Raw genomic sequence first — 14602 nt, forward strand, 5'->3', positions numbered from 1 at the left:
TTGATTCTTCAATTCTTCACAATAGTTTTTTTTGCAAAGTTACAGCCCTTTGGCCTCTATCCTCTCTATAAGCTCTGTACATAGACTGTGCACTTACATGGCTTGGTTTGATTCACAGGGTATGTTAGTAGGTATGAGGGCGAGCTCGCTAGCTGTAATACTGGGCAGCAGAAGCAGTAAGTTTGTCTGGAACCAGTCAACATAGTCTGTGGTTTTAAATGTTGGAAACTGGGGTCCCAGCTGTTGCAGGATCTTGCCCAGCATCATGTCCCTTACCGCTGTATTTCGAATAACTGAAATATCCATCTGAGACAAAATGAAATTATGCGAAAAATTATTATAACAATCCTCTGAGAACTACTCAACGTCTCAACACCAAAATCTAATGATAAGTTTATTGCATCGTTGAATCCACACAGATTAATATGCATAAAATAAGTTATAATATACAATTCCACACTTAAAAATGACAGTCTTTTTACATTAGGTTTTAAATGAATTTTACACGTCAAGAACATTTTTATTTATTTTATTAACTGCGACTGAAAAAGATAAGATCTCATTGTGGTGCCACCATCTTCCATAAAGCTTTCTAAATGGGAAGACAATCAACTTGATGGCCAATAATGTATCTTTATTTCTCAAAGATTGCCAGTGACTTTTTAATTTCTCCTATTGCAAATGCATCATTGTCTTTCAGTGGGCAGGGTGTATTTTCATGTGACCTCTTCCATCATGTGGAAAAAGCCATCCATCCACAGAAAGTAGTCTGAGGCCCAAACAACTTCCCATTCCCCTAACTACCTTATATCTCTCTACAAGATCACCTCTCAGACACCTTGGGCTGAATTTTAAGCTGCTCCAGCAGGTCGGATTGTGGCATGGGGGCGACGTAAAATTGAGCGGGAGGCTCCGGGAGGCCTACCCGCCCCGCTCCCGCCTCCGGTCAACTTTACGAGGGTCAGGCGGGGGTTGTGGGGGGGGGGGGTGCGGAATGGCCCGCCCACCCGAGGCCAATCAAGGCCCTTAAGTGGCCACTTAAGGGCCCTCGCCCGCCTCCAAGGCCGCCCCCACCTCCCAACTCACCCCCCGGGACCCAAGACGCACCCCCCCGCCCCCAAATGACCACTCTAGTCTCATCAGGGAAGGACCGATCTGCCTGGAGAGACATGCCCAACTTACCTTCACTCCTGGCTCCATCTGGTAGGCTGGGCTGCAGTCCTAGCAGTGGCCACTGCTTCCGATGGCACTGCTGGGACTAAGAGCTGCCGGCCCACTGATTGGCCAGAAGCTCAATGAGGCGGGACCTCCTCTCTCAAGTGGGTGGAAGTCCCACCAGGAACAATTAAAGCCCGGGGACCCGTAAAATGTGGGACGGATCCACAGGCTAGGCGGAAGCGGGTTCGCCACCGACTTTTACATTGGTGGCAAATTCCCGTCCGCCTAAGGTAAAATCCAGCCCCTCCTTTCCAGGTAGAAAGGTCAAACATTTCTAAACTTTCCTCATGAATGATACTAGGGCCCCAAAATTTACTTGGGAAAGCTACTGTTGAGAGGAAACCTTCTGTGAGCAGACTGGCCGTCTGCACCCTTTTTCCTTTCCTACGTGCAATACTTCATATTTATTTGCATTAAATTTCATCTGTCATTTTATTTTTGCCTACTTGTAAACATGAGCATTCTCAACATCAAGCCCTGGGATGCTCCACTCATTACTTCTCCCCACATCAACATAATTCCTCCAAAGAGTACTCATATCCTACCATTTAGCTAGTTTCTTATCCATTCCTATGGTTTATTGTGTACAGGAAATTGGAAGCGGAAGAAAATTTGAAGTATGACACAAATGTATTTATAAATCTGAAAAATCCCCATGGCTACATTTTTCAGTTTGCTAAAAGTGTTTTTTCTTGAGTCCAATATTTACATTAAGGTAATCTTCAGTCTATTGATACCCTTAAATTACATCATGACATGCATAGCATGCTGATTGAAAGTAACTTGAGAAAAGCATAAACTCCTAAAATGAAATGTTGCAAATTTCATACTGCATTTACAGTGGGATAGAAAATCTGCATTTTGAAAGTTGCAATAGGAATTCAATACACATAATATTATATTGATATTTTACTATCAATAAAAAGTGAAATTGGAAGATCATAAAAACCCAATTCATTCACTAATGTCCTCTGGGGAAAGAAGCCTGTCTGGTGAATATGTGACTCCAGTTCCAGTTTTACTCTTAACTGTTCCCCCTAGAAAGCCACACAGTTGTATCAGGGCAACTAGGGATGGGCAATAAATGCCAGCCTTGTCAGCAAAACCCACATCCCAAGAATGAATCATAAAAAAATTGCTAACTTACTGTTTGAGTGTCATTGACAAAATGGTTCATGTAGATCGTCAGTTCACTGAAGCTTCTGTTTGCGAGTGTATCAAGGATCTTGTTGATGTTACCAGTATTGCTCAAAGCATCGAAGTTCACAGTCAGCTCAGATAGTTGCCTCAGAGTGAGTAACTCCAGCACATCAAACTAAAGAAATTTGAAGTTGTTAAACTGGAGCATTCATAAAATAAGCACTAGAGAGTAATACCTCCAATCAGTACTATATACATCTGATATACAGTACCCACATGCTAACAGCCTCATAAAGGTATTGCTTCAGTCAATCAAACATTTATTTTGCTTTGTCAGCTTTATGAGTGTGACTATACAAGGGAAACATTTCACTTGATATGCAAAGTGTTACATAGCTTCCGTTGTTACCGGTGGGGACATGTACAAATGGCAAAATACTTCATGAGTGGCAATAAAAAAATTTAAAGGCTTCTATTACGCTATAGATTCTCACTGAATTAGTTCTCTGCCTATCCTCTCCCCAGTAGTGGATCTTTCTCATCCTACAATGATTCCTTAATGTCAATGTCAAAAATGGCACAGGTCCCAACAATGGTCTAAAGTGTGCATAGTTGTACACATGAGGCATTATAAATATAGCCATTTAACAGTGTATTTTATGTTATTCCACTTTTATCATGCCACTTCACTCATCCTATTTACAGTGATTCTTTCGATATAGTGTTCCAAAGCACATGCACACTTGCCGAACATTAAGACGTAACTCAGTCCAAGTATACAGCTTATACTGGGCCAGCACAGTGGCACAATGCAGCAGAGTATCAATGTGATATACATCAGAGAATGATGGGGCAAAGATCTAGATCCACAGTCTCCCATCAATAGAAGCTAGGTATTTCACTAAACGGAGGAGGGAAAATTGGGAGACTCACTATAATCTTTCATTAAACTATCGAAAGACAGGTTAAACTTTAATATTACAACATTGTAGTCGATTAGATATATGTGCATTTTAAAAATATCAAAATACCTTACTTAGTTTCCCAGTTTCTAAAAAAAAATTCAATAACATACCCCACTGAAATTCGAATTCAGCCTGGTTAAATCCTTTATCTGAACAAGTTGACTGAACATTCCCCAGTTCAACAGCAGCCAGTCTCTGGATCCATTAGTGTTGCTGATACAACCAGCACCTGTAGTTAAACGATGAGAAAAATTAGCTGTATGCACTGAATATTGCCCAGTGAATAATCAGGCACATTGGGCAGGATTTTCAGGCTCCGCCGGGAACAGGAACGGAGGTGTACAGGGCCCACAAATGCCAGTCCTAATGCCATTCCCAGGGCCAGTCATTTTACAGGAGGTGGGATCGGAACTGGCAGGGCTAACCACTCCCACAACATTAAGTGCCTTGTTAACTAAAATTAAAGGAGGCCGACTGGAATAGCCTCCAGTGCCTGGCATCTTTCACTTAAAGTTTTAAAAAAGTTGGTGAGAGGATGCCTCTATGTTGAAGCGTTCTCTCTGTTACTTATCATCCATTGCAGCCTGCTGCTGCTGTCAAGCTGGAAGGCCTCTGGTGCGCCCTCCAGCTTTGAGAGCCCGCCCACCGCCCTTAATTAGAAAGGGAACCTGTCTTCATACCAATTAAGGGGGCGCCTCTGTGAAAATCCCAATGAGTGTCGGTTTCCCCCCGGGGCAGGCTCAGGGCCCGAAAACTGTTCTGACTTCTTTTTTTCACCCCTATAGGGAAAATCCAGCCCATTGTGTTTATACAGAATAACATGCAACTACTATTTTTAAGCTCACAGTGCTTCAATTAACAAAGTTTCATACATTGGAAGCAAGTAAGAATTGTGTGTTTAAACTTGCAGCTTTAGGCCACTACCATGTGTCCTTTAATCAAGCCGAATGTCTGTTTTCAATTGCATTAGATGCATAGGCATAATTGAATAGATGACCGAAATATCATTGTGAGAAGTATGGCTAGGTATTTTTCCATCCGTTACATTTATCTCATGGGAAAAGGTATGATTTTATCTACAGGATAAATGAAGGAATTTCTAGGCAATAAACTCTGAAGATTTGGAGCAATGCTGAGGCAGTTGCAGTATGTTATCATTCCTAAAAAAGGTGTTATGATGCAGTTTCAGTTAAGTTCCCATGGGTTCTTATGTCAAGTGCATGTACGATTTTGACAGCAACAAATTACATCAGCGCCTAACCTTAACTCTAAAATACACCGATGGGAAAGTGGGACGAAGAAATTTTTAATACACAGTCATGATGTGTAAACGTAATTATTTTTTATTACTGAGAAACCAAAGAAAAGTGACCAAGGTGCAGAGTGAAGATAACAATCAAGGATGCAGAGAGGTAAGGTGAGGTAATTTAAGTGGTGATTAAATAATGCTAAGCTTGGGACTTAAAATATCCCCAAAATATTGAAATAAATATGGAGTTCTGGGCGAGAATTAATTTCATCAGAATGCAGAAGCAGGAAGGAAAAAACTGTACCGAATGGTATATTCAGAGCTTAGTAGGAATGAGGAAAATTCAAGGAAAGCACCGACCATATATGGACCGATAAAGTGAAGAGAAATTGAAAATAAAAAGTCGCAGCAGAATAAGGTTGGAATTTGGAAGCTAAAGATGAGTGAGAAATCACCTTTGAGATAACAAGTTTTTTATGACATCCTGTCGAAAAATGTGATAAACATTTAGAAGGGTTTCCCCAGATATGGGAAAAGAATTCAAATCTGGAATAGACTTAGGCTCCATAGGTTGTTGACAAGAAAAGAAGCATTAGTGATAAAGAGAAAGCCAAGTTCCTGAAAGTTCAGGGAGGTCCCTCTGCTTTTTTGCTGTAACTCTGTTTGTAGACCTTTAGAACCCCAGAGGAAACAGCAGAGACCTGGCATAACCCAGGCTACACTGGATATCTGCTATTTTCCCAGGGGTTCCACCATTTGCAACTGAAAATATGGCTGGGAAACCCTACTATCCTGGAATTTCAGGACCTGTGCTTCTTGGAGCTAATTTTAGCAACTGACGAGATGAGGGAGTTCCATTCAAGGTCAGACATGATAGTGAGGCCACACATATCCACAGATGGAGGAGGAGTAAAGTGGAGCCATTAAAGTAAAAAGGTGGGAGCCATTGGTTAGACTTAAGAGACTCAAGGAAACTGTCTTTGAAAAATTGTAAGGAAACCTTGTTTGCCATTAAAATCTTTTGCAAGATGTTTAAAATTTGCCAGAGCTTGGAAACACACAATTTTACTGCAATATTACAGGAGCATCCTAACTGGATGCAAATCCAGAATTCTCCCTGTTTTGAGACTTTCTAACTTACCTGTGGTGTTGAGGTAGGTAAGGATCCACACTTTTAGCACAGTCTCCTTTGTTGCCTGTGGAATCTCTCTGAATTCATTATTGAGTCCTTTTATGCTAATGTAGAAAGACATTTATAGTATTATTTATTAGATGGTCAGATGTACAGTAACCATTCATCAGATGGACAATAATTTTGGGATCCTTCCCTAAGTATGCTCAATAATCAGTGCTGACCTAAGTATATTTGTTACTGATCCAAGCATGCTACTGTTACTAGAGACATTTGGTCCTCCTCATTGGATGGAGTTGCTCATCTCCACACTGGGAACTGGCTTATTACAGGCTCCCAACGTAGGGCTTTAATGCATTCAGGGAGATATTTACTTCAGAAGTACCTACCTATTTATTATTCAGGCAATCTTTAAGAGTGGTTTCACAGAGTGCAGCCAGCACTGAACCCAGTTACCTCAGGGCAAAGCAATGTTGTAGCGGAGATCTGAAGTAGGCATTAGGTCCCGTATTTGCAAATGAAAATGGCCTTATGCTTGGGTAAAAGATGCCTCTTGTTTGTCCTTCCCCAATATGGTGAGCAGTACACTTTTTGCCATTTTGAGGCCTTGGCATGCTGTGTAGCATCTGGAAAACGGGTGCTGCGCAACCCAATTTCAAGGCCAAGAATTTCAATAATTGATTTAATGGGGGGAATATTTTGAACTGCTGGCCACTCCCATCTCCCCTGAAAAGTTAGCAGTTAAAAATCAGAGGTTGGAGGAGGGCACCTCAGCACCCCGTTGATACCCAAGTTTATCTCATGTAATTTTCAAGTGGGCCTATAAATGGGCTATCAGCTCGCCCACCTGTAACCAGCGAAAGGCTGCTTAAACATGAAAATGAGAATCCTATGCCAGTTGTAAGGTTACAAATCGGCAGAACCTGTGTCATGTGCTCAACTGATTTGCGCCAGGCATTGAGCGGCCAAACTGGTTACCCACTCACCAGTGTCACTTAAAGGAAGCCCAACTCCGCCAAGTTTATACCCATTTTGAGCAGAATTCAAACTTCCTATCCAAGGGAACCACACTGCAGGGCAAAGTATGAAACTCAATTTTTCCACTTTTATCTCTTTTGTTCTGAAAGCAGTGACTTATGCTGGGCTAAGGTTCCATGGGCAACAACTCACTGGCACCACATCTTTTTGGCCCATTTTTTGGCTAATATTATAGATGATAAGTATATATTACTGAGAGTATTACAGCCAGATTTTCTGCCTATTTCTAGTCAATCATGGAAACCTACTGCAACTATGTCAACAAAAGTACTGTTTCAATATACTGCTTGTACATTCCCGCATTGTCTTTTTGGTTTCTGAGGACAAGGATGAACACAATGAGGAATGTTGCGAGCCCTAGTTGTTATTAACTAGAATTTGCTGTATAAGATTGTGAAACAGAGTCATACACTTACACTGCTTGGTAACCTTTGCAGGTTATGTTTCTGGTCAGAAGGCAGTTCAGCACTGACTGGGAAATGCCAGCAATGAAAGGTCTGAATCGCTCCTGGAACCATTTTGTTAAGAAAGCTGAACTGGTTAAGTTTTCATTGGTCTTCACAATCTCCCACAGAGCGTTCATGAATGTGATCTTCGTTATCAGAGGAATTGATGACGTGCTCTGGGTCGGAAGCAAACCAAGACATATGTTTAAACTCAATGAGTAAAAATATTTTACTGCAGGCATAAGAAATTTCCCTCATTCCAGAACTAGAAGAAATACAATTCATAATATCATACAGTGCACTCAGACTAACGTAATGAACAAAATACAATATTTCCTCATCTGAACCTTTCTCTGATCAATCTGAAAAGCCATATACATTATTTTTATTGTTAATGTACAAATAGCACCATAACTCTGAAACAGTTAATACGTTCAAGATGAAAAGTCACATTATTTCTCCCTGTGACAGGGAACAATACTTCTGGAGTGGTACTTGACAGGCTACAGTGGAGAAGACAGAAATACAGTAAAAATTCAGTAAGTCTGACGCAGTGTTACTGATTTTCTCTAAAGACTGGGTCATTATTTGTGTGTAGTCTGACATATGTGTAGATTTTAAGGGAAGTCCAACTTAATAAATCATAAATGGTCATAAATGATAAAAATGCTAAATGATTGGCAAACGTGCTTACTGCTTACACACCAGTCTATGAATGTCTAGAACTAGAATCTTAAGATTATAATGTTCATTCAAACTCCTACATCTATATTTTCAGTTGTCCAATACTGGACTCATGAAAGAAAAAGAGAAAACTTAGTGTTGTAGTGATGTCCTGCCCACAACTATCTTTCAAAGAAATAGAACTCAGTGCTCAGGCGATTCAAATCCATGACATCCCAGTTCAAAACTAAGTGTTCAGCTGCTTAAGCTGGCAGGGTACCTCATTTACTGAATAGTTATCTTTTAATAAATCCAAGATTTATTTTTGAAATCTATAAATTATACAGTGATATTTCCTTAAGCTTATATAATTAAAATAAATATATGGCTTTTTGGATGTTTGCAAATTTATCCAACCAAGCCCTTTTGTTTTGCAAACAGTAAAAAAAACACCATCAGCACGTACCAGGCCTGGAGATATTTCTGTGTTTTGATTTTATCATTAATGAATTAAGAACAATTAGTTGTTTCAGTGCTATCCAGTGTCTTGGGCAAAGTTACTCCCTTAACCAATACAACCAAAATTAGAATAAGTTGTTTTCCATCACTCTGATTGTGGGACCTTCTGTGCAAAATTGCTGCTGCCTCTGGCTACAGTAACTGCACTTAAAAATAAAAATCATTGCATATGTCTAACAGTTATATACTGTATAAATGCAAATATTTCTATCTTTGTATGAGAAGAAGTTTATAATTTCTTTTTTGTATGTTGTTTTTCATTTAAAGTTTAATTATTATTTACCTTGTTGTTGAATTTGTCTAGTGCCTCATTCAAGATGATTTTGTCAAGCTTCTGAATGAATACACCCAGTGCAGTTTCATCTGGCTTATTCAGAGCCTTTGCCGTAGTAAAGCAATTAAATATAGAGGTCAAGTGATCACTGGTTAGACCTGTCAGCAGATTACTCTGCAAAGGAATCCATTTAGAAAAATGTTAGGGTAATACATCTCAATATATTTAACTGATCTAAATATCACTAATTATGAACTCTGCCTTGATGATCAATGGATCCAGCAGTATAAGGTTCTGGAAAACAGAAAATAAACTAACATTGAAAGCATATTGGTAATTTGACTGCCAAGCATTCTCGATCCCTAATTCATTAACTGTGAAATTCCCTGGGATGTTTGAGTAACATGATAAGGTGCTGTATCAATTCAACTCTTCGCCTCGATTATCCCCCTCAATATTACACAATTCTTACAGCCAAGGTCACATAGATCTGTTATATTTGGGTGAAATCACAGTGAGATTGGTCTGCAGTGAAGAAAGCACCACACATATTACCAACTCTACGAAGCCAAAATTCTGGAGCCAATATTCACCACTTTTTCAGTTCTTTAAACATAGCATACTGAGTAAAGTAACTTAAGATAAACTAGCATAATTATTTATTTATTATTATAGCATAATTGGTACTATTACTGATACTTAATATGAATTTATTTTAATTTTTGTGGGCACGTCGTTAAAAGCAAAACACCATCAAATTACAAAAATAGTTAATTTCTCCTGGGATCCTATGCTGATCTGAGAACTATATAAGTTCATAGCACAGGATGAAACTATTTGGCTTATCATAACCAGGACGGCCCTCTGCTACAGCGTTTTCACCATTGTTCTATATAATCCTCTGCTTTAAATATTTGTCTATTCTTCTCTAAAGAATGAGAGCATTTCAGCCTCAATTACTCTACCATTCTAAGCTTTAACAAACTTTCTGCTTAAAGAAATTTCTCCAAACTGCTCTCAATGACAACTTTAAATTTATGACCTTTCATCATTCACTCCCCAACCAGAGGAAATAGTTTTTCCCTATTTCGTATATTAAAGCCATTAATGATTTTTAAAAATATTAAATATTTTCTGATCCTTGAATAACAATTCATAATTGAAAAATAGAAAAAAAAATCAATACAGAACAGAAAATCTAGATATCAGTTGCCTATGAAGCATTATATACGGTAGACTCTATAAGTTGGGCAAACTCATTATTTTACCAAGTGTTAGATATACTAAAAGCTGATTGAAATGCAAAGGTTCCATTTAAACTACTTTTGCTTTATTCAAAGTGGTATTGGGTGTACATCGATGCAAAATTGACAGCATAACTCAGAAGATAACAGGGTACGCTAAAGCCCTGGGGTGCAAGATTCCACTTCGCACCAGTTTGAGTTCCCCAAATGTACAAATAATGTCACCTAAAATAATGCTCAGTGTAACATTAATTTGCATTGCAGGTAAGTTCATTGGATTACTACCACCATTCTTGGAATGAGGAACACTACCAGCAACAGTATTTTAGTGGACTGATTGATGTTTTCACAAGACAGTTATTCTCTTGTGAAGGTCTGGTCTATGACATAGCTTACCTGAGCACATGCATAGTCTGTGATGTTGAAATTGCAGAACTGGGACTCGTTAAGAGACATCAAGAAACTATTCATAGTTGACCTGTCAGGTAGAAATATCATTTATCATTTGGAAAGCAATTACATTGAGATTTAATTAAAAATATTTTAACATCAATACCACTGTAGAGATATTTCTTTACATCTTTATCAGCTGAGTGAGAGATACTCTGCTCTCCTGGTGATTGTCTGAGGAAAGCCAAGAGTGTGTGGGAAAATGGCACACTGACACAGAACACAAAAGTCCAAGTGTATCAAGCCTGTATCCTCAGTACCTTGCTCCATGGCAGCGAGGCCTGGACAACGTACGTCAGCCAACAGCGACGTCTCAATTCATTCCATCTTCGCTGCCTCCGGAAAATCCTTGGCATCAGGTGGCAGGACCGTACTTCCAACACAGAAGTCCTCGAGGCGGCCAACATCCCCAGCATATACACCCGACTAAGCCAGCGGCGCCTGAGATGGCTTGGCCATGTGAGCCACATGGAAGATGGCAGAATCCCCAAGGAAAGATTGTACAGCGAGCTAGTCACTGGTACCAGACCCACCGGCTGTCAATGTCTCCGCTTTAAAGACGTCTGCAAACGCGACATGAAGTCCTGTGACATTGATCACAAGTCGTGGGAGTCAGTTGCCAGCGATCGCCAGAGCTGGCGGGCAACCATAAAGGCGGGCTAAAGCGTGGCGAGTCAAAGGGACTTAGCAGTTGGCGGGAAAAAAGTCAGAAGCGCAAGGAGAGAGCCAACTGTGTAACAGCCCTGACAACCAATTTTATCTGCAGCACCTGTGGAAGAGTCTGTCACTCTAGAATTGGCCTTTATAGCCACTCCAGGCACTGCTGCACAAACCACTGACCACCTCCAGGTGCTTACCCATTGTCTCTCGAGACAAGGAGGCCAAAGAAGAAGAAGAATGTGAGGCGCCTCGCAGACCACAAAGGTCCCAGGTTTGATCCCTGGCTACACTAAGCTGATCTCAGCTAAGTTGCTGATAAGGATGGTTATAATTGGCGTCAACAAAGAAAGGGGAAAACTTCTCCAGCGTTCCTACTCCTGACTACTCTCCGTTGATCCCTACAACTATAGATATAGAATTGTGGAAGTCAGTTGAAGACAGGATTGGGCAGAGTTGTAATATAGTCGAATGCCCTCCAGTCATTCTATGTCTGGACACATACATGAAAAACAGCCATTTAGATGAGACACTGAAGAGTGGATAGACTTTGTTGAACTGTACTCTATTATACGTCATCACTATGAGGATATGAGCAATGTCCCCTCTAAGCTGTGCAGATGCACAACCATGCAGGAATCTGGAAAGCATCACAAAGTGCAATTATCAGGCCTTGTATAACCAACGTGCTCGCTAAGATGCACGTGTGCATGACCACACAGCAATCTCAAATGTACTGTGCTGTATAATACATGTGCCACACACAACAAAGAAAAATTAGAGAGAACATTGGAAATGAAGGGATAAAATTGGGGAAACAATGTGCAAGACTCGTGCCTGCAGGCAGGATATGACACCAAGATTCCTGTAGGAAAGCAGGAACTTAGTTTCACAAGGACAAATCAATAGCTTCAGTGAACCAATGCAGATATTGATGGGCCTCAAATGCTTACCTGTTTACAGCTGCACATAAAGCCGTTTCTGTTGGAAATGTAAAAAAAAAAATTAAAATAGTGGAAATGTATTAAAAAAATTGGATATTGAGGTTTACAGAAAATGAACTTACCATTAAATGTAGTGTTGCCGCACTAACAAGGAAAAAGCATAAATAAAGTTTAATACTTCATTTTAGTTTTATAATGTCAAATATAAATTAAATATACACTTGGAAACATAATACATACACATGCAAATATACTAAAATAACATATAAATGCAAATATAATACATACAAAATAACACAGGGAAATATGTACATACACATATATACAGGGAACTATACCATGCATAAATGCAAATATATAATAAATAAGGAACTATATCATAAATATACATACCAATCCTAAAGTAGCTGAACAAAAAATGTGTCAACATGTGAAAAGAATGATTGCTTTTTTTGTAATTTCATCGAAGATGTACAACCGCAACAGGCTTCATACAAATTAAATAACTACAATAATTCAACCAGTTTGGGTTATATCTTCCTCCTTTTACTTAATGTTAGTGAGTTGCTTTTTAATTAACATTAGTGATGGAAGAAAATATAACCCATCATATGTACTTTAAAAGCAGGTAATTTTGCACGGCACAGTACTACAGCTCTGGTTGGCATTCCAATGTCATAGGTGGACTTTGCCGTGGTTTTGTTTCATACCAGTTGCCATGGAGAGGGGTCCTCCTTCTTGCTGTGCTATCAACAAGTGATGCTGTTCAAAGAGCAAGGGTACAGCCTACCAGAAGGCAGACAGAAAGTTAAAGGGACAAGTCCTGCAGTTGCACAGACCAGGCATTAAAGCACTTGAATTTTCTCTCAGTAGAAGAGTTTTTTCAAATCAATCAAAAAAATATATACTTTTCAAGGAAGAGGTACATTCAGTGAATTTGTACTTCCAGCACAAAGTCTGGCCAAGCAATAGCACAGATCACAAAACTGCCTCTTGGTGTTAGGTAACAACTGCAATTCATTCTCTTATCCAGCAAGGTTCTGTGTCAAGAGTGCAATGTTGCTGAATGTACCATATAAGAAATGGCTAAAGGGGCATTTTTTTCATTAACATGGCTCGGTATTGAGAATTAAAGTAAACATTACGAAATCTATCTTACCATGAAGTTAAGTTGGGGATCTGGAAAAAAAAGCAAGTAAAAATATTATAAAAGGAAACATTTTTAAATGCTGATAGGCCTCAAGTAAACTTCTAGCTTTAGCTTTTTAACTCATAATCTGTCGAAATCTGAACCAAACAACAATGATATGTCAAACTCTGTTGATGTGTGTGGTCAGAGGGAATTATTTGTAAGATGCTGGAAAATATTTAAGTTCAGCTTTTCATATTTTTTCCACTAAGTGTCTGAAGTTGAAAGAACAGGGTGCCATGCTAAACCGATGGCACCATGTAGCAACAAATTCTTGTTCATGTGGGGCCAAGAACACTATCTGCAGCAAGCATAATTTCTTGAAAAGTCCCTATTCTACGTTTGTTTTGTATTTGTTGATTTACTATAATGTTGTTACTGCACTAATAAAAATTATTTTCTGTTATAATAGCACTGTTTTCCTTTGGGCAGCTGACACTGCCTTTATAAGGAGAGGGAGTCTCTTGTAGTGTATCAAGGTATGAAGCTGGATCACAACATTGTGTTAATATTTGTGAAGGGTTCGGTGCATGCCAAGTGTTTGAAAGCCAGTGCCCTGTGTGGTTGATGTTGCATATATGCAAATAGAACCAAAACATGTAGAAACGTTACATCCGATATATTATACTGAAAGAGTTTACGTACTTCCATATTGCATTGTATTATGCTATGAGCAGTATTGTACAGCGATAAGTAATATTTGTCTACAGTATTCCTGCTTTTATCAGGGCACATACCTGTTGAAGGATCTGGAATTCCTCCCGTCAACCCAATACTCCTCACTTCAGATTGAAAGTGTGAGCTCACCCAAGCTAACACTACAGTTTCATTGGCTCCGGTTTGAAGAGCAGGGAGATAAACGCCAAGCAAGTTCTTCAATTGCTCGGCAGAAAGTTTCTAACAATAGAAAGAATATTAGAAGAATGAGCACAAAGCATTAAGAGATAAATCCATTATACATCTTAATGCTGTGAATGAAAAATTTGACAGTATAAAGCTAAAGTGTGGGAATAAATGAACTGTCTGAGAATGACTACTGGATTGAATACTTTTATTTCAAATTATCCATCTGTGCACGAGCTGGAATGCTATCCAACAGCTTCAAGTATAGTTTACAGAATATACAAGTTCACAGAATAAAGTGAATCTAAAACTTGAAAACACAGTAATTGAGAGGTTTCTGATCACCTTATGACTTGATGGCACGTGAACTGCTAGACACCTCGGCCAAAATTTTACATTGGGCAGGAGGCCCCATATACCGGCCAAAAAGTTGGGGGCGAGCCTACTATATAGTCTAACACGCCAGGAGTTTATGCCTCTAGGCCCTTAATTGGTCTCGGGCAGGACTGCGCCCCTCTGAGGCAGAATGTCACGCCTCTAAGAGCTGCCGGCCAATCAGTGAGCCGACAGCTCTCAGTCCTAGCAGAACCACTGGGAGCAGTGGCCACTGCTGGGACTGCAGCCAGGGAGA

At 39.6% G+C, this 14602-nt stretch overlaps 1 protein-coding gene across 1 annotated transcript in view; it reads right to left on the reverse strand.

The window, feature by feature from the left end:
• LOC137383598 (uncharacterized) overlaps positions 1–14602 on the reverse strand; it is a 193722-nt gene that overhangs the window by 53841 nt on the left and 125279 nt on the right. Inside the window, exons 83-93 of the mRNA XM_068056755.1 lie at positions 13866–14025; positions 13099–13118; positions 12062–12083; positions 11949–11976; positions 10285–10366; positions 8654–8818; positions 7159–7364; positions 5714–5808; positions 3434–3552; positions 2366–2533; positions 98–306 (exon numbers count right to left, since the gene is read on the reverse strand). Of these exons, the coding sequence (XP_067912856.1) occupies positions 98–306; positions 2366–2533; positions 3434–3552; positions 5714–5808; positions 7159–7364; positions 8654–8818; positions 10285–10366; positions 11949–11976; positions 12062–12083; positions 13099–13118; positions 13866–14025 (1274 nt within the window). The remainder of the gene's footprint in view (positions 1–97; positions 307–2365; positions 2534–3433; positions 3553–5713; positions 5809–7158; positions 7365–8653; positions 8819–10284; positions 10367–11948; positions 11977–12061; positions 12084–13098; positions 13119–13865; positions 14026–14602) is intronic.

This window comes from Heterodontus francisci, chromosome 24, assembly GCF_036365525.1.
Source record: "Heterodontus francisci isolate sHetFra1 chromosome 24, sHetFra1.hap1, whole genome shotgun sequence".
In the NCBI taxonomy this organism is placed as follows: domain Eukaryota; kingdom Metazoa; phylum Chordata; class Chondrichthyes; order Heterodontiformes; family Heterodontidae; genus Heterodontus; species Heterodontus francisci.